The sequence below is a fragment of the Halyomorpha halys genome, unplaced genomic scaffold (assembly GCF_000696795.3).
Source record: "Halyomorpha halys isolate HHAL.00 unplaced genomic scaffold, Hhal_1.1 Scaffold1558.1, whole genome shotgun sequence".
In the NCBI taxonomy this organism is placed as follows: Eukaryota; Metazoa; Arthropoda; class Insecta; order Hemiptera; family Pentatomidae; genus Halyomorpha; species Halyomorpha halys.
In genome coordinates this window covers 280,765-306,323 of record NW_027106959.1, presented here as the reverse complement: position 1 = coordinate 306,323, position 25,559 = coordinate 280,765, and the positions used below count along the sequence as shown (strand labels likewise).

Here is a 25,559-nt window from a genome sequence, read left to right as displayed (position 1 = left end):
AAAGTTCCTTGGTGTGAAGATAAGAAGAGGATTTGATGCCACTCTTCACCTGGAATATTTAAGGGGTAGGTTGACTCAATGTACTAGGCAGGATAGAGGGTGCATTTTGGGGTTACAGGTACTCTGCCAGAATGATCCATAAAGGTGTGGTCCTAGGAATTTTGAAATACCCATATCCTGCGTGGAGTCAGCACCTCACACTGGATCACAAGAGGAGACTTGTCACCATACAGAGTGAGAAGCCATGTGATCTCATGCACAAACTGCCTCCCCTCTACCTCCCATTCCTCCCTCTTCTCCCCTTCAGCAAAAGAGGACATATCTGATTGATTGTTATACTATTCAGCAATCTCCAAGTTCCTTTTTGAATGTTCTTTCCAGGAAAGAAAGTGTTTCCTATGACTAAATTTTTGAAAACAGTATAATTAATGAGCCTTCTTAGGTTATCATTAGTCTTGTAAAGACTGTGTTTGCCAATAGTTGGCTTGAAGATATTCTCTTTCCAAATATTTGTGTTAAATTCCCTTAACATTATTTTAACATCATTCCTCGGGTACTCATCAGGTGCTTTATTAAGCCTGTCATAGTATTTATCTTTTTCCTCATCCTGCTATACATGAGCATGAGGTTGAAGCATGACAACTTATGAGGCCATAATGGAAGAATTTCGCATTTATTCTCAGAACACGAATTATTTTGTGGAACACCTGGAAGAGGCTTCTGGAACCCTGGTAGGGAACCACTTGGCTACATATTACTAAGTATATAGTGTCTAATATAGGTAATAGGAAAGCTTATATTAAAATATAAGGTCATAGTATGCTACTTTCAGAAACGAATTCATCATTATTTTAAATTGAGCTTATAAATTAATTTCTTATTCAAATGTTCCTAACCGGAAAAATTTTCATTTTCGCGCTTCTATTTATATTTTTTTTATTTTGGAATCTTCAAAGCAGAATTTTATGAAACTAAATTGATAACTATGTATGAGAGACTATATAAACTTAATAAAACTTTTTCCCCTACTAACTTTAACTGTACACGTTTCAAGGTAATGGGGTTATTTTCAGGCGAGTATATTGATAATTCTCATACTGCGCTTCAATAGTTGTTTCGAAATTTATATATATTTTACTATTAAAGGCCTTTTAAAGTTTATATTCTTTTTTGAAATCCGCCTTTTTTTTTTTTTTTAAATTTAGCCCTTCGTAGGGCGCGGCCAAGGATTCTCAAACTCGGGGCGCTGTGTGCCTGGCAGGCTGGTTAAGTCCCTAAATCGCCTTATTTAATTAAACAAAAAATCACCGATCATCTTGAGGATGTAGACAATAAGGGAAAAATATAAAATAAATTTAAAACATTTCTTATTATTTATTAAGGTACAGAAATAAAAAAAAGTCATAATGCGGAATTCGCACATCATGGTTATGAATATAAATCAAAATAGGACCTTTTATCCTCAAACAAAATTTAAAAAGAGGTCAGACATCAAGTTGAAATGTGTGGGGACAGAAATAAGTCGGAGTCATCGTCCATCAAAGCCGATGAAGGATCGCAAAAACAGGCTGAAAAGCATGTTGCATAGAGTGGTGTCGCATGAGGGGAAAATTCTTTGGTTGCATTTCACACAGGAGTAGTTCGTTACCCGATGTATTCCTGTTTCCACCGTGCAATCACAACATCTGGACCGCTTTTGGAGGTGGGGAGGGGTTGATTTTGGACGATCATCAGCTGGGAGGGTTCTCCTGAAACGAATTTTCAAGGAGGTATGAAGGAAGGCTGGATTTCAGCTGGCGTCTTCGCTGAAGTTGTCCGATTCATGTGACTCATACACAGTCTTGGCGATTGATGTGTATTTCGCTGCACGTTGTATGTGGCGCACATTTGGTTAACTGTGTCACCTCCAGTTTTTGTGAGCATTATAATACGTTATGACCTCAGGTTTTTTTTTCTCAGGTACTTATATCAATGGCGTTGGTTCTGAGCACAGAACAAACCTAGAGTACACATTTATTCTTTCATGTGTTGTTGAAACCAAAGAGGCCGGAATATTCTGATGTCCCTAAAATCAAAGAAATACTGAAATAACGACTAAAGAATTAATAAAAAAATCTAGGAAAGAGAGGCGATGAACCCGAAAGACACACCAGAAAGGCGCGGTGAGCCTGCTAGGCACACGATCCCCATTCATACTGTTCGCACCTGACGAAAAATAACTCCAACACAAGTATCGAAAAACAGTGAAGTGCTTGAATATACTATCTAAAGTGAAAAATGTTGACCTTGGGTTGGTGACGTAATCGGGCGCGGTGAGGCTGTCAGATCAAAACATGTGCACTTTTTTGAAGGCTGGAGCTGAACTGATTAGGCTGGTTGGAACCACCCCACAAGTTAGGAAACTAATGCGAGGTAGGAGTCACACTCAGCGCCTTTTTGGAAGAGACACCAAAAAAACCGAATTCTGCGCCTGTCAGATCAGCCGCGCCCGATGAAGGGTTAACAATGATAAGAAAGCTCTTAAACTTCAAATTCTCATTACTACTCATCTGTTAACACTGCCGGTTATAAAATCAAATTTGGTTAAAATCTCTCTTCTGTGAACTAGGAATATTATTATTCTTATTTTGCTAAAACCTTACAAAAACGAAAGATCATAGTCACGCTCCCTCCGCAGTTCCGGAGGCTTTTGGAAATATTTAGGATCCCTTTTAAGGCCTATGCTCTTTTCCACCACTATAGCGAATTAGAGTTTAGTCCTAAAAAAGTTATTTGAACTCTATTTGGATAGCATAATTTTCTTTATGATCCCAGGAAACCACATGAATAATTGGGTCTTTGTAAAGATCACTCGAAATTTTGGATTTGTAAATGAAGCGTTTTTTGAGAATCATCCTTATGATGAACAACCCGAATATAACTCTAGCCCTATAATCCTAGCTCAGGGATTATATCCTGGAAAGAGTTAATTTCATAGAGCAACTTATGTTGATTTATGCAATTATCTCAAGCTACTGCAATTCCAAACTAGTAAATCATATTGATTGTAATAGTTTTATGAAATTAATCTAAGTGAATCATGATTTTTATTAATCACTGGCCTTTTTTATTTTTTGATCAATTCTAACTTTGTTTGGAAGAATTCTCACCTATGTTCTATCATATCAGTCGTAGAACATTAAATTTTAGAACTACCTAAGGTTAACTGTGCCAACGAGTTAAGGGTAGTTTTTAAGGTCTCGTCGTTGACTACTACACAACCTATTGATGTTTTCATGCCAACACTAGTATGACTAATTGAATACCTTTTTTTATATTGGATAATAAATTAAAGAGCTATAAGGATCGGTTAAAAATAGAAATAAACTTTTGATTATTTTTAAAACCAGCTAATATTTGAACTTGTAGAAGGAATATTTATAATACTAGATCGCTAATATGGAGTAAATTTCTGAGTGAATCTTGAAATTAATTGAAACTACCAGCAGATAATAAATGCGTAGTTCTTCATTTTACATTAGACCGAAAATAAGGAGGTTTTTGAATCACGGTCGCGATATTGAATCCATAAGTGAATTGAGATAACAATTCATCCGGAAATTGATACATAGTATAAATGATATGAAGTTGTTTATATAAGATCTTCCAAGACCTCTTTATTTATTTTGAACGTGACCTTCTAGAACTACCGGTTTGGCGATTTTGATTACAAATACTTACTTGTTTTCACTCAATTTTGTTCTCTGATAGTGTGTTCTATTCCTTTTGAGATTTTAGTAATGTCTAACAAGGAACAACCTGCGGTCAAGGTAACTTATCTCTTAACTTTTGAGACATAGCCAAGTAACAGTTCTTTCACCTATTTATGTATTCTGATATTTCAGCGTTATCGTAGAGCTGAACTGGAAAAGGAATCATCTAGTGATTCAGATGATAACTATGTCCCTTATGTTCCCATTAAGGAGAGGAGGAAAGAACAGTTGCTCAAAATTGGCAAATTAACTCAGGTAAGAAAGAAAAAAGTAATGCACTGGTATTATCAGCCCTTATCATAAGATTATGGGCCCTGTCTTCCCTGACTCTTCTATGCTCAGGAATATGCAATGAATAGGAATAATTGAGGATCGAGCGTTTTCTTTAGCAAGTTGTTCATTGAATTTGAAGTTTGATGATGCTCGAATAGATTATTTTGTCTAGGTTTCCGAATTCGATTAATACTCTTAGGCTATATTATTGATACAATTGATTATTTGTAACAGTTTTTGAGGTATTTTTTCTAAGACTACATAGTTGCAAAGTGAGCAAGGTTTTTTAGTTTCATTTAACTTATATGCTTTGTTACAATTTTTTAAATTACTCTAGGAGATTCTTTGAATGTTATGAAAAATTAAAAATAATTTAGTTGTTTATAAAAACTGATCACGGAAATAAGCCCATCCGAAGGAATGGTATTGCAATAAATACTTTGTTATGTTATTAAAGTTGTCAACAATGAATATTAAAGCTCGGTGTACATAAATTGGTTACCTTCCTCAGCTGCTTGTAAGTACATTCTTCCCATTCATTTTTACATGTCAAAGCTCCTCGCATCTGTATCTTTAAACATAAACAAATTAATAAGAAAAGTTTTGTACAGGTGGAGGGTATGATACATGACAGCTACATCCAGTTTCAGTAATAACTATAATTATGTTAACCCATACCACCCGTGAACGGTTCTGGGTTCAGTATTTTTTAGGGAAGCACTGTTTTTAAAATAATATCTATACAAGGAGATGATTTTTTCAAGATCATATCATCAACTACCAGATTTTTTCCCAATAAAGAGTACCCACTTTATAAGGCTAGGTGGACCTCAGGACTCCATCATCCACAGGGTTGACTCACGGCTACAGTGTAACAGAAAATAATTATCAGCCCACCCGAATTCAAGCCCGGGTCCTTGGAGTTCATAGTATTGTGCCTTACTACAGTGCCTCTGCACTCCCACAATCAATATTCCAATATTTTTACAAATTAATTTCATTAAAAACCCACTAACCCACTGTGGGTACCTCTTTATTACCTCTATTTCTATATAGATTAATTTTTGACTCATGTGTGATTTGTATTTTATAAAATAGTTATTTTTTTTTTTCAAATGAAGCCTTTTTATATGAGGTATTTATTCCATCACACCCACCAATGTGTGTCAGTGAATAAGCAAGTACATTTTGTTCTTTTGACAGGGTTATATCAGTAGTTTTTTTTTTTTTTAAATTGAATTTTTGATATAAAAATAGCCAATATTATTTTAGAAGCTTTATCCTGTCAATTTTTTTTTTTTTTTTTTTTTTAAATTGATAGATTTATTTATTGATAGATATTACAATCTGCCACACAGTTGTGGGCAATAGGTAATATTGATGAATGATCTCATACATACTAAAATAAAAAAATAAGTAAAAAAAAAAAAAAAAAAACTCTCTTAAAATATATACAAACAAAATAATAGATAAGTGAACATAATCAGACTATCTGTATGAAAAATTAAATAAATAAAATAACATAATAGTAAAATAATATATACAATATTTACAGAATTGACCTGAGGATCCCTGAGCCCACTCTATCCCCCACGTGTGAGGGGTAGAGCAGAGCTCAAGAGATCCCAGCGCATCCCTCTCGCCGCATCACTGGTAATGAGCCAGTGGAGGCTGAGCAAGTGCGCTAAAGCCGCAAACACTCAACTTGAGTGGAGAATCTGACCATTGCCAGAACTCCAATTGTCCATTGTTTATTTTAATAAGTTCCTTGGCCACTGCCGTTTCAACCTTCTAGGTGGGCTGTAGGGATGGGTGGAACTAGATAAGGTTTGAACCAAAGGATTAGGATGGTTGGAAAGGTTTATATGGAATTTTGAGAATTTGGTTGGTATGAGATCAAGGACAAAAGGGATATGTAGGTCATGGTGTAGTGTTCTGTTGGAAACGTAGTAGGGTGCGTTAATCCTGTCAATTAGGGTCCAGAAGAGTTCTTAATGAAAATTAGCTCTTTTTTGTTTTGGATTATGTATCAAAAATTTGTGATATGCAATTTCACCCAGAAATATAAAAACAGTATATAAAAAAGATGAAATATTATTATGAAGGATTTAGTTTATGAGCTTTTTCTTATTCTTTAGTTATATTGTTACAAAAAATTGGAGGTCATTAACTTGAAATTTATAATTGGTACCTCAAAAACGTTTTTGGACAATTTTTTTCAAATTTTCAGATCTTCAAAACTTTCCCTGTAAAATGTTCAGAAGATGTAGGTTTTTGAGTTATTAATTAATTGTTTAATACAAAAAAAGATGGGATTTGAATTTTTATTTCTTTGTTAATGGTATCTCATTGATATACTAAAAGCCTAGACAAATCTAAGTATGAAAAATGTGTTTTTTTGGCTCTCATTGTAAATTGTTTTCCAAAACTCATAGAAAAAAAATATCATGTGCGGCATGAATTTACTAAAAATATTATGTTATTAGTTTAAGAGAAAAGAAAGAATAAATGACAAAATGATTGTTGAAAAGCCTTTTTACTTAGCGCTGTAGATGTCTATTAACATTAAAATTTAAGCCTGGTAAATGTACCATGAAGAAGTTTCTAATGATTACCTTTGTTCGTTGAAGTTTCCATGGTCTTTGCTAAAATAAATTCTAATTATACTTGTTGAGGGAGCAAATCTGGAGAACGAAATTTAGATAAATAGTATTTGGTAATAATAAAATTAAGGTATCATTTGCGATCGCTATTGATAAACCCCTATAAAGGACAAAATTTAAGCAAATTTGAATCATTTTCTAATGAACAATTTCAAGATTTTTATTGATTGAACTTTTGGTTTACCACCATAATTTTCAGATATTATTCAGTTTGAAGGATGTACTTTATCTTGTACTCTTCATGTGTATAAAATAGACCTGTATAATCCAGATTTAACCTGGGTAAAACCATGGTTTGTTTTATATCTTGCTAGGTATAAAAAAACAATAGCTCTACTGTATTTATATGTATAATCAAGGAAAAAGTAAATGCAAAAACAAGTAACAGTAGTTTATTTACATAAACTATACAAAATATCAGGCCATCTATTACGTAAAATAATAACTAAATAAAATTATTTGACCTTTAAAGGGAGAAATCATATTTTAAGACTCTTGTTGCATTAAATAATAAAATAAAAAGTATCATTACTCTCATAATAAATTATTATATTATATAATATTTTGATATGTATCCTATAATTAGTTTATTAAATACAACATAGTTAAATCCACTTAATTAATACTTTTAAGTTAATTGGTAAAGCTTATCGACTGGTAGATCGTTGTGTTTGTACTGGACTCAGTAGAATCTCTTTCTTCCCTAAATCAAAATAAAGTAAATACATTGAGTATTAGTGAACTATTTTCAAAATTATTTACATTGATAACAAAACATCAAAGGATATTTACATTGACATACTAACATCAATTTAACTACATTTGTAGGGATCAAAGCTGTTTCTCACTCCTTCACCAGAACTAACAGACAAAGCAGATCTAAGCAAAATTATTATTTACTATGACTAGACATGAACAGTCTGTTCTGTAAAATATGCATATGTATTAATATCATAATAAATCAGTTGTAATGAAATTTTCACAACATAATCGTCAAGTGGATGGTATAATTCATATGAAAATTTGTATAATTGTATAGCATTCTAAAAAATAAAAGTAAAATTATTTATATAGGAACTTAGTGACCGACAGTCATAACTAACATCACATAAAATATATTAAATAGACTATTTATGTTATTGATATGCTCAATTAACATCACATAAAACATATTAAATAAACAATATACAACTTTAATTTACACAATATAAAGGCAAATTAACAGAACTGATAGGAGACGTAAGCCCACACCTTTATAAGTTTGCTAACAAAACCTACGTTTTAATACCGTGGTGTTCTTTAAATTGCGATGTTCCATTTGATATATGTATATCTTCATTAAGGTCACTAAATTCTTCATGCATTTCCAATACAAACAACTGTAGGTCATTTTTGGGAAAACCATCTTTATAATACAATTTTATAGTTTCATATGCATCCATAATGATGGAAATGAACAAGCTAAGAACTACGTATATATACAAGCTAATGAAGACATAAAGATATATTCTGCTGAACCACCAAAGCATTGGTGACTTTACTACCATAATAGAAAATGTTGCATACATATCATCACCATTTATTAAAGCAAATAGACATTCTGATGTACTTGCAAGTGTTCTAAATTTGGTATGGTAAGGTCCCAAAATGAGCCAGCCGCAGAATGTAAATCCAGCATAAATCAGTAGTGCACAGAATAAAAACCTGATGACTTTAGGAAAAGCTTTCTTCAAAGTCAATATCACAACATTATAGGTCTTGAAGAATCCGAGATATCTTAGAACACCGAACCAAACTAAAAGGTTTCCTGTTCCAAGACAAACACTGCAAGTATTCCATTGGTCTCCTACAAACTGTTTTCTCTCTATTTCTTCCTTAATACATGACCCTATTATGATCAGCACATCATTGACTAAGATCATAATATACCATAAATTCCAGAATTCCCATCTTCCTTCTAGGCTCAGGTCTTTCTTGTAGAATTTTTGAAAAAAATGAATTGTTTCAAATTTGAGCTGCTGGGCTCTGATAATGGCCCTCATGCATAGAATAAAAGAAATTAGACAGATCAAGATGACAAAGAAGTTAAGTATGCTCCTTAAAACATAGTCGAGGGTGCTATCAGTGATATACTTGATATCTCCTTTACACATAAGACGAATAGGTTCTGCATCTAATGCCATAGACATCTGTCCATCCATGTCTTCATTATTAAATGATATATCTATGTTAAATTTGTAGCAGTCAGGCTGAGACAACAGTCCTTTTGCATTAAAGTTAACTGACTTGAGAGAAAAACTTAACTTGGCCCTTACTAGTGCTGAAAAAGTAATTTCGTTACCATTCAGACATTTCTTAATCGAGTCTATAGCCTTTTCAGACAATGATATATTACAGTAGCTAGTTACAATTTCATTATCAAAGATGTAACTCTCATTAAATCCAAAAATTAGTCCCTTTTTGTATTGAGTTAATTGCAACACTGGTAATATAATGTTGTTATCTTCATTTGCATAGGAGTATGGTCCAATAGTATTGGAAATATTTTGGTATCCGCCCACTGCAAAATCAATTGTGTCATAAAATTCATTCTTCCTATAAATGGCCAATGGCCCCAATGCTGGAGGGTATGCATATACCTCTCTGACTGGGTCCCATCCTTTCAGAAATAAGTGTGAAAATGTCACTTTATTGTCAGAAGCATAGTTAACGTGATTGTATCTACTATGTGCAAACAAGCAAAGCTGTATTGTAACTAACATAATTTTTATTATTTGAACCAAAAACTTGAATGGGAATTGTCTTCTGGCATGCCACTTTTCTATCGGATTCATGAAGAAAAATATTAGTTTTCGTCTTAGTTTGGTTTCATAACATTTGTAATCTAAAGGTTCCTCTTCGATAGTCGATGTCCCTTCGAAAAATGATGAATCCATTTTGTTGTGAACGATGTCAACTACAAAATCTGTGCAAATAATTACGTAACTAACCCGAACACCTTGACGTTAACTGTTTACCGTTAAGTAGCACACAAACATTCAATTTCTGCTATGACAAGTGGTAACAAAGAGAAACGGCCATAGAGGTAAGGATCCATGAGCAATCAAATTCGCGGATTGAAGTTGGTGATGGTTCTTCTACGAATAAATATCAACTGTTTGTTTATTTGTCTCTAATATATTCTTAATTACTTGAGCAGAGATTAATTTGAAAGTGGAGTGTGAAAGCGGTGTTGCCAAAACTAATGGTCAATTATGTATCGTTGCTATCTGATTTTTTTTTATACATTTGTTTTAGTTGGTATGGCAGGTTATTGATCCTGCTTAAGATTTATATTTTTTAATCAGCATAATTACAAAATTTACGACTCATAAATTATTTTGATTTTTCATTCATCTGTATTATTCCTTCTTTAGTACAGTTTTATGCGAAATTGTGACCTCAGCACTTGATGCGCTTCAAGTCGATATTTTTTTTACCGTCGATAATTTTGTCTTAGCTTGAATGAATAAGAATTGAACCCGTGATCCGTAACTTAAACGAAACAAGTTTATATTGGTTTTCAAATGTCTTCGCTTCTAGTCGACCTTGACGTACAAAACAAGCGAATCTTGTATTTTTGTTCGTTATACTGTAAACAGAGATTTTTTCCTACATTTCCCGTATTATAATTTTGTCTTAGTTTGAATAAATAAGAATTGGACCCGTCACTTAAACGAAACCATTGTATCTTGGTTTTCAAATGTCGGCGCTTCTAGTCGATCTTTCTTATCCCTTTATATTCACCAGAGATTTTTCCTACATCTCACATGTTATAATTTTGTCTTAGTTCGATTAAAAAAGAACTAGATTCGTAAAACGCAACTGATACAAAAACAAGTGTATCTCGATTTTCAGATGCACCTAAGTCTAGATCTAAAATTTAATTACACCGCGTAAGAGGGGAATGCGCCGCAATTTTGAGCTAATTTTTGCCAACTTTCATTATTTCCGTGTGGTATTGTCTTTTACATTTTTTTCAATTTTCAGTCGGCAGCTGTCCTCAACATCTATCAATCGCGTATTTAAAAACACTTGTTGGAAGTGGTTACAGTGTGTGGATTTAATTAGGGTTTAAGTTATATGGTTATTTAAATCTGACAAAAAATTTTGGATTTTTTTTTTAATTGGACGAATTACAAAGATTGTATTGTAGAATGGGATTACTTTCTTCCATAGTTCTCCTACGGACTCTCCCATAAGTTGTAGGATGGATGTAACTAGTCTTTGGTATGATCTATGGAATCCAAGAAGTACAAATAAAAAACTTTTTTTGTTAGGTATGCTACTGTTAAAGCATAGCAGAGCTATGTTATATTCTTAGCTGATCCAGTAAAAACTTTTTTGTAAGGGTTGACCAGATTGAGTTTTAATAAACTTTTCGTTACATGCATTTTTCACCATTCTCCATCACAGTTTTCTTCTTAATATGTTACTATTTCTAAAGTCATTGGCTTTCCAACGTTTTATGAGAGGCCTATGTTTCCTCTCTAATTTTTAAAACTTTGTTTATAATCTGGGGAAAATATTACTCCTTTTTTTTGCTTTAGTTAATTATCAAATTCTTTCATATTTGAACACTTTTCATTACTAAGAATTCGGTAATCCGTGAATAGTTAAGGACCACTTTTGTTCTTGACTTTAGCACTAACTATTTCCTTCAAATAAATGTGAAAAGTTTAAAATTTAAAGTCCTTGTTAACTTGTAATATAGAAAGTACTACTTTATTTGTGTCCCTTTAAACTATTGTTTATTTTTAACCTTTAACAGTATTTTCTTTTTTACAGATTAAAGATGAAGCTTTAAAGACCATAAATAGTGACAAAGATGAAGATGAAGAGAATTGGGGTAGGAAATCTAACATCAGCTTGCTTGACCAGCATACTGAACTTAAAAAAATGGCTGAGGGTAAACACATTTTTTTTTGTTAGGTTGTTTTTCTTAAGTTGTTTTTAACATTTTTTTAAAATTTAGGGTCTGCTTGAATTGAGCAGCTATAGATAGTCATAGTTTAATATTGTAACTCTTTTGGACTAAATAGTTTGTCCTCACAACCACATGTTATAATTAATATTTTATACTTCTTTTGTCTTACACCATTGCTTGTAGTACTCTTTTACCACCACTAACCAGTCCCTTAGAACCAACATTGCGACTGCCTTCACAATAATGTAGGATTTCTGAGTCTTTATTACTGACTGCCCAATAAAATAAACAAAATAATGAACAATAAAATAAAGAAGTCACAAAAGAATATTTTTTCCAGACAATTTTAAGTAAAAATTTGAAATTTAAATTAAATTATGAGAAACCACATGATTCAATATAGTGAAATAGTGTAAGTGTTATCAACAGTGATAGACAGGGTTCATTTGCTGTATTGAAACTGTTGATTGTGCATTATTTTTATTTTTGTGGAGCAATGAACTGGATAGTGGGCAAACGGCCCAAAATGTTGTTCAGAAATTAAAATAAAATAAAGAAGGTTGATTTCATCCTGTAAAAGAAAAAATTAATACATATAGATTCATAAAGTATCTACCATAGAGACAATAAATAATATTTTTTTATAGGAGTGTTGAGTTCTTCTAAAAAATAATTATAATATTAATTTTACTACAATTGTTTCATGTTTGCTAAAATTTATATTTTAAAAAGTATATTTTTTTTAAGAAAGTATGAATGTAATAAATGAATGAATATGAATATAATGAATGTATATATGAAGTATCAATTTTAAGTTCAAAGTAGAAAATAAAGCCTATCTTTAATGATTATTCATAGGGTTGTAAATTAAATAAAATGTAGAGTAAACTCGTCTGCAAATAATTATGAAGCCCTTTAATGAGAAATTTTCAAAGGATCCCCTGTTTGCTTTCCATTTTATTTAATTTATCTATATATAATGTTTTGTTTCTATAATAAGATTATTCACTCAGCTGAAAAAAAAAAGAAGAAATAGAGACAATATTTCTGGTCTTAAAGGCTGATCATTAGTAGTATATTCATTTTTGTGGGGAATTTGGTTAGTACCAAGTGGACTTGAACTATGCACTCTGAAATTATCCCAATTGGATCAATAGGGGAAGAAATAAGCACTCATTTGTCTTGGGGCTGCTGTAATGAGCTTGCATCTTCTCTAATGTTAGTAGGATTTTGTATCTTTTGACATCTTTAATTTTTCAACTATTGTGTTATTTGTCATTATCAAAGCCAAATAATAGTTCTTCTGAATAAAGACAGCCTAAAGAGAAGGCTTGAGCATCTTATACATTGTAGCAATCTTGAAGTAGGTAAGTCGGTTATTCATGATGCACTCCAGTGGTTCCTGGAGACAAGCGGCTACAAACTGGGCCGTCTATAACTAACTGAGGGTCACAACTCAATTTGGCATTATATTTATTTACAGAGCATTGATAGAAATGATTAGTTTATGGTAGATATTGTTTAAATAACCAATAAAGAAACTAATTTTTACCATAATTTATAAAAAAAGTAATTTTTGGTAGAATTATTGGAAAAAAATCATTGTGGATGGATTGTTGCTGAATATATATTTATTTTTATATTTCCAGAAATTTTTATAACATTTGTTGCATTTCTTGTGTAATATGATAGTGTTTTCACGGTATTAATGTTTTACTGGAATCAAGTAATGTGTATATGAGTTGAATCTACTTTTGTTTATCAGAATTCTTGCAACATAGCCGAAAATTGTTTCAATTGGTTTGACATAAGTTATATTTTTTTTTGTGATAACTAATTAATAAACCAATTTAAATTTTAGCTAAGAAGGAAAGCGCCATGGAGAGACAATTAAAAGAGGAGGAAAAAATCCTGGAGAGTGTAGCTGAGAAGAAGGCACTGATGGGAGTTGCAGAATTGGCTAAGGGAATACAGTATGAAGACCCCTTAAAAACGAGGTGAGATTGCTTAGTTTCTAGTTATGTTCATTCTGGAAGTTATCTTCCATTTTTTTGTTTCAAAATTATGGCCAATGAAATGTTTCCTGTAGTTTTATAAAAAAAAAATGTTATAACTATTTGTGCATCACTCAAAAAGTATACATTGATGGTATATTGTTTAATAGTTATTTAAAAGGCAATTAAAATCCCCAAAGAAAACACTAATACAATAAAATGTAATTAACTTTTAAAATTAATGAATTGTTTTCTAAACAATCTTTTTTTAAGCCAAGATCTTAATTAGACTAATATCAGCTAAGACATAGGCTATATTTGTTTTGGATTTATCATACAATACAGTTAGGAAAAGTTTTTAGTGTTATTTACTTTTTATAATTTGTTTTTTACTAATCAATTTAAATAATGATTCATTGTTAATAATTTGCTTTGTTTTAATATTTAATTCCTATTATACCTTAAAGTTTAGAACATATTTGAAACAAATTGAATATCTTGGGTTTAATTTATTTTTTGTTTTTTTTAATATATATTTTACACTAAACAAAATGGCTAATGGCTACACTTGCTCTACTGGTATATCCATTTTTATAAAAAGTACCCTGGGGCTTCTCAAAATTTTTTTTTGTTAGAACAAATGTCAGAATAAGGTTGTTATGTTTTACTTAGAATCCTCCCAGGTGTTACCTTTGCGTCTTATTGAGAAACCTTAAGTTGCATTATAAAAATTTTGACCTGGTTTTTTTTTTTTAATCAATGATTTGAGGATTTTTTTTTTGTTCACAATTGAGTATTAATATTATTTTATGGACACTACATTGAGTGTAGTATACAAATATTTTATTATCTCTTGTAAAAAACAATTCAACAGTAGTCAGTATTTCTGATTTATTGCTTTTCTTCTGTTTAGTTGGAAGCCGCCTGGATGTGTTCTTAAACTTGGTGAGATTCGCCACGAAACTGTGAGGAGGAAGTACCGAATATTAGTTGAAGGTGAGGATCCACCTCCTCCTCTATTATCATTTGAAGATATGAAATTCCCTCGAGGAATTTTATCCGGACTAAAGACTAAAGGCATCTCTAAGCCAACACCTATTCAAGTTCAAGGACTGCCTACCGTGTGAGTTTTTTTTATATGGAATTTACTGTGTGAATTCTTTATGGATTAGAATCCGCTGGATGCATTTGTTTCCAGTTTCCTTAAAAATTAATGAGACTTTTATAATACCTGTAATGTTGTTAGTTATATTTTTCTTTTGAGATGGCCAGGATTGTGGTAAAATTTTAATATCACATATTATGAAATAATTTAATGAATGCCAATATTTTGAACCTAACAGGCCTCTTTGTTAAAGCTACTAAGACTAGATATATTAAATATCAGATTGAAATATAGAAAGAAAACATTTAATAAAATAAAAATAATATGAAATTAAAATAAAAGTTGAATTAAGAAGTAAGATTAATATAAAAGAAATCAAGTACAAAATCTGACTGGCTAGAACTAATTATATAACTAAAAATTAAATCACAAAGCTATTGAAAAATTATAAAATTAAGTAATGTAGAAAACATTTGACAACGATATTATAAACATGTAGAGAGAATGGCAAGATGAGTAGTAGTGTCTCAGCTATTGTGAGTACTTTCCTACTATTATGGTGGCTTTAGAGCAACTTAGATGGATTACCTTTGCAAATGATTTTGTTAAAAATCTTATCGTATTACTCCATATAGTCTGGCTCAGCTTTAACCCTTAGTCTTTGTGGTTGTGTATAATTAATTAGTTCTGACTGAATTGAAGATATGCGATATTCTATACCAGAAGGTCTCAACAATGTGTGTTCGGTAGGTTAGGTTGCTGGTTGGGAGATGAAATGACTGGATGAGTTTTATAAGAACTAGCCGTAAATCATTGCAGGATGGAGGAAACTTCACTCTGTAGGAAACCGGCCTATAGTCGTTAGGGGATAAGTCCTTCAGGAACTAGCTGTAGGTTCTTGTAGAAAGGAAATTTCACTCCAAAGGGAACCAGCCTACATATGTGAAGAGGATGGGAAATCCTACAGGAACTAGCTATAGGTCCTTATGAAAGGAAGACAAAGTTTAGGAAAGAGAGATCCAGAGGAGGAAGTATAAAATAAAAGTTCTATATACATTTCCGAAATGAGTACCAGAACGTACTGATCGACTTTGAATATTATTACTCACTGCCTTTTAAGGAGGAGAATTCTCTGAAGTGGATATTCACACTTTGGTCTATCAGTTGTGCTAAGTCAGCTTCTCTGGATTACTAAACACCATCGAATGATACCACGTATAAGCTTTTAGTGGACTTCATTATTATATCATGAAGTCTTTATTTCAAGCATAGAGGTCATGAGCAATTAATAGAGTTCATTCATAAAAGTGTAGGTTTTCACAGTGGTGTTTGATGATTCATGTTCATTTTAATTTTTTAGATACAAAGTAACTAACATAAAAGTAAAACTATTCACTAACCTGAGCCACTGTAATTTTCTTACTTTTAACAAATTGTAAGGAAGTCTGTCTGAAGGTGATGATATCATTGCCACCTCTCCTTATTGCCCCTTCTAAATATAAATTTTAATAGATAAGGTATCCAAACGGTTTAGGAGAATTTCAGAAATTATTTTGTTCTGGCTTCTCCCTCTCGTAAGTTCCTTAAATTTTATTATATGGTATTTATTTCCTTATTTTTTAAATAATTATTTTCATATCTTTACATGTTAATTTTCACTATCACCCTCACCATTTTCATCTGAAATTTATTTTGTTTTATTTATTGTTTGATAGAACCATAGTACAGATTATTTTTTTTACAGGTTATCAGGTCGAGACATGATTGGCATAGCATTCACTGGCTCTGGAAAAACTCTGGTTTTTGTTCTTCCATTGATTATGTTCTGCTTAGAACAGGAGACCAGGATGCCATTTATAAAAAATGAAGGCCCTTATGGTAATTACATTATTAATTTTATTGTTTGTTTTTTATCATGAATATTGAAATTTCATTGTTTTAGATAAATTGTATTTATTCTGGGATTAAGGTCCCAGATGTGGCCCTATTAGTTCAGACAGGATCAAATATCATTACAAATAACAATTACATTTTCCTCATCTATATTTTCCAAAATCATATAGTGAAAGGTGTGACCTTAAGAATAAAAAAATTACTTTGAAATTTGAAAATTGATGATGTATGATAATAAAAGGAAGATGGCCCAGGTAAGGTCAAAGAAAAACGTTGCGCCCCTCGTTGCAGGGCTTCATGAGGGCTAAAAAAAGATACAAACGCTTAAATGATATAAACATCAATGAATAAAGTAAATAAAAAATCAAAAAGATGTACAGTGAAATATAAAAAAAAAATAAGAATAATAAAAGGTTTAAGACAATTAGTGAAAATGGAAATAACAACTGATAAAAAAAAAAAAAAGATATAAAATACAGTGCACTAAAGAGGGAAAAGAGGGGTGGATCTTTTTAGTGCGTACTGTATTTTATATTTCTTTTTTTATCTGTTTTTATTCGTTTACTATAATAATAGTCTTTGAAAGTTGAAGTATGATTTGTTGATTTTGTGTAGAACTTATTTCTTATAATTTCAATAGTTACTTATTATAATTTAAAATATTAATTTTTTTTTTATATTTGTGCATTGTATGAGTGTGTGATATTGTCCTAGGTTTGATTATTTGCCCTTCACGTGAGTTGGCAAAGCAGACTTATGATATCATTCAACACTACACTAGTGTTTTGCAGAAACATGGTTCGCCGCAAATCCGATCAGTTCTAGCCATTGGAGGTGTTCCAGTGAGTGAGTCGCTTGAAGTAATTTCACGGTAAGAATTATCTTATTTATTAGATATGTTATTTCCCAATATATTATTTCTCTTTTTCAAGTCCACAACCCTATAATTGTTAATAAACTCATTTTGTCACTTTCAAGTTCTTCAATTTAATTACAGTCCACACATTAAGCCAACCAGCATTCTAAAGTGAGGGATACACCATATACTTCATATACCTATTATTATTGTTCATTTAATGTTCTTCGTGTTATTTTAGAGGTGTCCACATCATGGTAGCTACTCCTGGTCGGCTCATGGACATGCTTGATAAGAAGATGGTGCGCCTAGATATTTGCAGGTATATAATTTTAGTAAATATAAATGTATGCATTCACTTCCTAAGATTTTATTTAGTGCTTGTTAAATAGCTATTTTTATAACTAACTAAATAAAATATTCATATATATCTTCACCATTGAGATATGACTTGTTATTATACTTCAGCATCATGTCCTCCAATTCTCTTGACAACTTTCAGTGAATATTTTAACATAACAGTTACAAATAATATATAATACTTACTTCCCTTCACTCATTGAATTTGAATTCCTTTATACTGTGACCTTGACCAATTTAAGGATTAAAAACTGGTACAATACAAAAAATATTTAAAATTATTAAATCATGTCTAAATGGATTTAAATGTATTATTTATTTACAATATATATCTAAATGCTATTTAAATGTTTTTGTAAAATTTAATAGGGAAGTTAATCACCTGTCGTATACTATCTGGTAAATAAAGCTACCTTTCTCCTTAACTTTTCTTCTACTGATGTGATGATTGATTTCAATAGCTTTACACTTTCCCATGACAATACACATTTTGCAATAACTACTATTAAATCCATGATGTATTTTTTTTAGTTCACTCAGGACAATAATTGCTATATATATATATATATATATATATAAATTTATTATTAACTATTTATAATTAATTTTTTAGGTACCTATGTATGGATGAAGCAGACAGAATGATAGATATGGGTTTTGAAGAGGATGTGAGGACAATTTTTTCATTCTTTAAGGTATTGTATATTATATATGTACTATGTAAAGTTCATGTGTCCTTACAAATTTAAATAATAACAATTTCTATTTTATTAATGGTTAGCCTTTATTATAAATATTGAAGTTATTAGTTCTGGATTTGGAATATTTATGTTTTTATAATTGTAGTGTCTTTTGATCTACAAATTGTACCAATCTATCAGTCTCAGGCAATCTTTCTCAATCACTTGTCATTCTTGAAATTTTAAAAAGTTGGAATTTTATTAAAAAAAAAAAAAATTATTTCCCTATTGAATGATTTATCTTAATGAACTATCAGAAATTGAATTATTGTATTAATAATCTTCAACAGGGTCAACGGCAGACTCTCCTTTTTTCAGCCACAATGCCAAAGAAAATACAAAATTTTGCCCGCTCAGCCCTTGTGAAGCCTATTACGATCAATGTTGGAAGAGCTGGTGCTGCTTCAATAAATGTTGTTCAGGTGAGTTATTGTATTGTAGAAATTACAGACATTAAATTTAATGACTGAATCTAAAACATTTATGAAACAATTTTCTTTTCATATTTTAAACTTAAATGGGAAACTGGAAGTCATTATTATTACCTATATTTATATTACAAACAGTTTATTTTATAATTTCTGTTAATTAGTCATTAGATATGAATAGTATTGATAATAGCTATTTAGAATTTATTTTATTTTATCAAAGAAAAATTTATTTTTCCAAAAAATAAAATAAAAGAATATTGAAAGTGGATAGAAAAAAAATTCTTGCTAGGATTCTGACATTTCATCATCTAATTATTTTGCATATTCAACATTTCGCAAGCCAATAATTGCTAATTTCCGTAAGCTATTTTGAACAAATTTAGAAAATAGAGTTATTTTAGGCTGAGACTTATGGATATGTATGTTACTTGATATGTTTTTATAGAAAATTAAATTTTTTGCAGGAAGTGGAGTATGTAAAGCAAGAAGCAAAGATAGTTTACTTACTTGAATGTTTGCAAAAGACTAGTCCACCAGTGTTGATTTTTGCTGAAAAGAAACAGGATGTTGATGCTATCCACGAGTACCTGCTGTTGAAAGGGATAGAAGCCGTTGCTATACATGGAGGGAAAGGTATTAATTGGTGTTTAGTATAATTTTCTAATATTATTAGAAATGACTTAACGAAAGAATTTGTTGGATTTTTGTTTTGACTTTTGATGTTGAAATCCAATGATGTTATTTATAGTTTGACTTAGTATTAAATTCTAATAAGGCACTATTGGATTTTTTTTATTTATAGTTTGTATCACTGTGGCCTATAAGGCCTATTGTGCGCCATCATCTTTATAATGAACTACTTAGAGCTTAAGATAAGTTATACTTAAAGGGTTGATCAATTTGCTTTGTTTTGGGTCCATATAGACTGCATCATACCTAACAGTGCAAACCTCAAGCCTGCAAATCGGCAAACCAGCAAATGATGTGGTATGCTGTTTCATCCTCCTAGCTGTTTTTCTAGTGGAAACTTATGAAAAGAAACCACCAATTTTTGAGTCACTTGACAAATTTTTTCATTTAACTATCTTGAACTACATGAGTAAGTTTCCATTCAATTTGCAGGGTGTTCATATTATACAGTCCTTTTTTTTTCCAAATAAAACAGTTATGGGATTCGCTGTATATGGGTTTCTGCAGAATTATTAAGATTAACTGTTTGTGTTGAGGAAACATTTTCTAAAATTACCTAATCTAATATGTGAAACATACTAACCAGAGGTCGCTTGTAGAAACATAAAAATGCAACTTGAAGGTACAGGGAAAAAAACAGGATTGGATTCCTGCGGACGAAACAAAAATGTATGCCTGCTGACAAAAATGGATAAACTGGCTCCGATTCAAGAAGTATAGACACATTTGCTTTGAGTAGAAACGAGAGTACTTACAAAAATGACATTTTGTAAGCAGATGCTGACTAAGTAAAATATTTGTTGAACCAACCATAATGAGAAGATTTGAATGATCCATCATTTCTAAACATTATAATCATGTCTAAAAAGAGTCTAGAAATGATAAAGAACATCTCGGATAAGAATTGTGCTGGTGAGGAGATTGACATGGAAGAAGCAATAGACTCAGAACCAGGTGCGACCTATATAACAAGAATGGAATAATAAATTACTGGTTTTTCTGTCTAAATATTTTTAAAATCTATTCCTTATTTTCATTTTGCCATTTACTTTCACTAACAAGATGGAATGTTGAAACCAGGATTAATAAAATAAATAAGAAATACTAATATTCTATGGGGGTTCCAGGAGTATTATGTTTGTTCCAGACCGTGGTATTCTGATGGTTAATTGAAACAAAATGTATTCTTGCCATACAGGTGGCTCAAATTATTTTTGCCATTTTAAAAATGGATCCTGTGAAGGAAAGAAATTGTGTTGTATCTTTAATACCCCAATAATGGAGATGGGTGCATCCAGTGGTTTGTGTGGTAACCTGTGAAATTAAGACCCAAAATCGTACAAAAACTTGTTAAAGCTTAGTGAAAATGAATTTTATTTCATATTTAAAGCAGTAAACTCTCATCGACTGATTACAATACAATTACTCTAAAGGCAAAAAAAAAAATCTATTTTAATATTTTAAAGTAGTAATAACACTGAGATATTTGCCAACAGGTAACTATTTTTCTGATTAAATGCATCTTGCTTGTCTTTGAAAAATTACAATATCTCAGTTTATGTTTGACATTTGAATCCTTTTACAATGTATTGGGGTCATTTATTAATTGATCCTGATTTTGGGAATTTTTGGCCTTACCAATTAATTTTGGGTGAAATGCGGAGCACTAGTGCTGAGTTGCCATTCATACTTAGGCGAATTTCTTTTTGGGATCCTGGCTAAACCAAGTGCGACATAATAATGTCATGATTTATTATTTCATGATAATAAATTCTGTTATGGGCCGTCTGTAGCCGAGGGAGCTTAGCCATCTACATTAGCAACATAATTACTGCAGCAGGGCAGTTTGAATAGCCTGGGAAGAGATAGAGAGAGTTGACTTGTATATGATGGCAGACTCATGGACTGAAAACATGGACCTAGGGGGGAGCGATGGGGGAAGAGGAGAATGGAGATGGCCTAACGAGACCTATAGGTGAACACTGGGAAAATGAAATGTGAAAAGTATATCAGATGTGGTCCGGGGATAAAGTAGACTGACAATGGCTAATTCTTTGTCCATCCCAGCCTTTAAATAACAATCTCATTACAGACCTAACCTAAATTTATACTTCTTTTTACACTTGTGAACTGATAGGTGTTATCGGAAACACTTCCAAGATGCTTGTGATTGGTAAAATTTTTAAATGTTTAATTTTTCCATGGAGTGTTTGTGATGTAATAATACCTTAATTTTAATAATTAAAAAGGTTAAGTTATATTTTCTATTCATTTGTGATATTTATAATATTCCTTAATTTGAGGAGTAGAATTCGAAAACTAACTAGGTTTATTTTCAAATTTGAAATTTTTTTTATTAACAGTTACTGGATTATCAGTAATTAGGTAAAAGAATTTCTTCTAAAAACTGTACCTAAGTAATACGTTTTTTAATCCTTCACTTTTCAAAGTTTAGTTTTAGTACTGCTTTTGAAGATATTTGTTGTATTTTTATTATGTATTGTTATTATAGAGTTATTGTACATTTTTTGTAGACCAAGAGGAGAGATGTAGGTCTGTTGAAGCATTCCGAGCTGGAAAGAAAGATGTATTGGTTGCCACCGATGTTGCTTCCAAGGGTTTGGATTTCCAGGACATCCAACATGTCATCAACTATGATATGCCTGATGACGTTGAAAACTATGGTGATTAATGTTATTTTATAATTTTTTAAATTTAAATTTAGTCATTCTAACCAATTACTTAGCTTTTAATATAATAAGAAACTATAAGGAATATATTTAACCCTCTACTGGCATGGCCACTAATTGTGATGCCAAGTCCCCAGAACCACAAAATTGAACACCCTTGTATAATGTTACTGAAAAATTTATTTATGTATTGAAAATAAATTTTTTTCATCGAGAAAATTATTACTTTTAATTTATTGTAATTTTACTGGAAAGTAGTATTACAAATAATATAAAGTTTTGTTTGTTCTAGTTCATCGTATTGGGCGTACTGGAAGATCAGGTAAAAAGGGTCTAGCGACAACATTTATCAACAAATCAAATGATGAAAGTGTTCTTCTCGACCTGAAGCATCTACTTATAGAAGCGAAACAGGTTGTTCCTCAATTCCTTGCTGATTTGCAATCAGAGAATGAAAAATATTTGGATCTTGGAGGTATTTGGATCTTTCATTTTTCATTTTTTAGTTGATTATTACTAACTTCCTGCCCTTTTATTAGAAAGGATTTTATTAACACATTAGATTTTGTTTGCAAAGTGATTTCAGGGTTTCTGAGTGAAAACCTTGTTTATTTAAGTTGTTTACTTAATCAGAATTAAAGTAGGTCAGATATAATAACTGTACTAGATTCAAAAATAGGTAATTTATTTATCCTATAAAAATTAATTCAATCCTAGGAAATGTAGAATTATGATACACTGTAGTTTTTAGATTGCTATTTTTACTAGTTTATATTATATATTAATAATTTTTTTTCTCTCAATTTTTATTCTTTAAAATTCTCCAACATTCGGCCCTCAGGCCTGATTTTAAATATAAGCAAAATAATTAAAAATGAATGTTAATTAGATTATATTAAAAATGTAAATTAATGATAAAAAAGTTATTGTTATATGATAAGGTGATAACAGAGTCCTAACCTGTTGAAGGTAGGTTCTGTTCTTAAGTTGTAAATAAAAATGAAAGAAGGGAAAGTGTTTAGTAAAAAAGTTTTAAATCTAGGATATCAATTTATTAAAAAAAAAAGTTATGTACGTAAGAAATCTATTTAAAAACAAAATTTTATGAAGTGATTATGATATTATTGTAATGATTAATTTATTTTAAAGATGTGACAAGGGCAATTAGTTTGCAATTTCGGGTTTTTAAAAAGTAATGACATCAATATTGAAGGTACGGCCAGAGAAATCAGTGTGTAGTTGAAGGAAATAATGTAATTGTTATATAAAAACAAAAAGCTTTTTGTAGGCTGTATCCTTGAGAATGCCCTGAGGGCCGAAACGTTGGAGAATATTAAAGAATAAAAGCTGAGAGAAAAAAAGGATCAAAATTGTGTAAATTGATAATAAACTAAACCACTCTCAAACAATCATATATAAAATATAGTTAATCTTATATATTAATGTTTTATTTGAGAGTAGGTATCTTAAATTTAATACTTAATTATCTTTTTATTATATAATTATAAACTTTGATTATCATTGTATTTGTAACTGTTTATATGTATTCATTATAAATTTATCAACTCTTCTCGTATTAAGTTTATAGTCAACAACAAATACATTATTGCAAAGATTTTACCATAATGGTATGAGAACCCATATATATCATTTATTTATGTTGTCAAACTACTTAAAAATTGTGCCTTGATATGCCAACAGATGAACGAGGTTGTAGCTATTGTGGTGGATTGGGTCATAGGATCACCGATTGTCCCAAACTAGAAGCGATCCAGAGCAAGCAGGCATCGAACATTGGACGCAGGGATTACTTAGCTAGCAATGCTGCAGATTACTAATTTTTCTTTTACAATTTGTCATGTATATATTATTACACTGATGTCTTTTTTTTTATTTTATCATACCTGTTAATTGTACATAATTTGTAAATATAGTTATTAATTGTGATGTGTATATAAGAATATAAACCTTTAGCTTTTATTTTTATAAATATTAATTCATTGTTACCATTTTAAAATTTTTACTTTCACTAACCGATATATGAAGTATATAATAAGAGGAATTATTGTGATCGTACAAAATTTCGAAATGGAGTTTTCAACGGAAATACATGTTTAGCGGTCCTCTGAGTCCGAATAATCAAGAATTGTTAAATGGTTTGTGTGTGTATGAGCAGCCTAGTTCAAAAATGATAAGTTCTATGAAACTAAAATTACATATTTAGGGCATGTACTCAGATTGGTGGATTAAATAGAATAACTGTTTGAAATATAAAAAAAAAGTGGTGGTCAGGTTCTATAAAAAATAAATTAAGATCTTTAAAAATTAGGTGTTTCCATTAACTACTTTTGAGGTATAAACCTATTGGGTTGGTCTCATCTCTTTAAAGAGTAGTTGAGCGGTTTTTTTTTTGTAAAATTTTTAATTTCTCCTATTTAGATTACAAGTATAAATCAAACATAAAGCTGATGATTATATAATCTATAATTCTGTAAATTGAAATCCATTATATGGTCATTGAGGAAGTTCTAAAACAGTTTTAGATATAACAGAACTTAACTCACTGATCTATGTATTCCTAAACCTGGATTCATTTTTTCCATTAGATAATTTAATTTTTTCTCATGATAAACTTTGGCAAAATTATATTACTTAATGTAAACAAATGTTTGCAGGTTTAATTATGCAATTTAAGGTGCAATTCCAAATAAATTTTAATATGAAAATTTTTTTTTAATTGTGAATTCAAATGAGAGAGGAGCATTCTATCAAAGCTAATGCACCTACTTCTGGAAAATTCTTTAAAAATTAATTAAGGGATATCTTTTAAATAATTCTAATTTTTATTATAAATATTGATTTGTTAGGAGAAAATTTTAAGTTTTGAAATAAACAAAATAAGTTTTAGACCTAGAATTTTAATTTGTCAAAAAAAAAAGATGTGGATGAATTAGCTTTTGATAGAATGTTCCTCAGAGTGCTACCAATGGGTAGTTTCTCTACACGCCTGTATCACTCCATTCAATCCTTTTATATATATATATTAATCAATCAAGGCAATCCTTCCCTGCCGGACCCGCCCCGTTAAGACTCCCGGAGAGCGACGGTCCTATATCACTTTTGAAATATTAACTTAAAACGGGGAG

General features: G+C 30.9%; 2 protein-coding genes across 4 annotated transcripts; one reads left to right on the top strand and one right to left on the bottom strand.

Annotated features, from left to right (window-relative positions):
• Positions 1 to 3,650: 3,650 nt before the first annotated feature.
• abs (ATP-dependent RNA helicase abstrakt) lies at positions 3,651 to 24,393 on the top strand. The gene is made up of 14 exons (XM_014435294.3): positions 3,651 to 3,809; positions 3,885 to 4,007; positions 11,516 to 11,636; positions 13,516 to 13,651; positions 14,562 to 14,771; positions 16,498 to 16,631; positions 17,361 to 17,517; positions 17,744 to 17,824; positions 18,476 to 18,557; positions 18,893 to 19,024; positions 19,498 to 19,666; positions 22,258 to 22,407; positions 22,706 to 22,888; positions 24,115 to 24,393. The coding sequence occupies exons 1-14, from the start codon at positions 3,780 to 3,782 to the stop codon at positions 24,249 to 24,251; spliced, it is 1,845 nt and encodes a 614-aa protein (XP_014290780.1). The 5' UTR covers positions 3,651 to 3,779; the 3' UTR covers positions 24,252 to 24,393.
• LOC106690038 (mucolipin-3) lies at positions 7,065 to 9,779 on the bottom strand. Of its 3 annotated transcripts, none has more exons than XR_001344528.3 (2): positions 7,481 to 9,778; positions 7,065 to 7,391 (listed from the first exon to the last, which is right to left on the bottom strand). XR_001344528.3 is itself a non-coding variant. In XM_014435295.3 (2 exons), the coding sequence occupies exons 1-2, from the start codon at positions 9,622 to 9,624 to the stop codon at positions 7,322 to 7,324; spliced, it is 1,728 nt and encodes a 575-aa protein (XP_014290781.1). In that variant the 5' UTR covers positions 9,625 to 9,779; the 3' UTR covers positions 7,065 to 7,321. The 3 variants fall into 3 exon arrangements, 1 of the variants encoding a protein (XP_014290781.1); XR_001344527.3 differs by having other exon boundaries at positions 7,495 to 9,778; XM_014435295.3 differs by having other exon boundaries at positions 7,967 to 9,779.
• Positions 24,394 to 25,559: the final 1,166 nt, after the last annotated feature.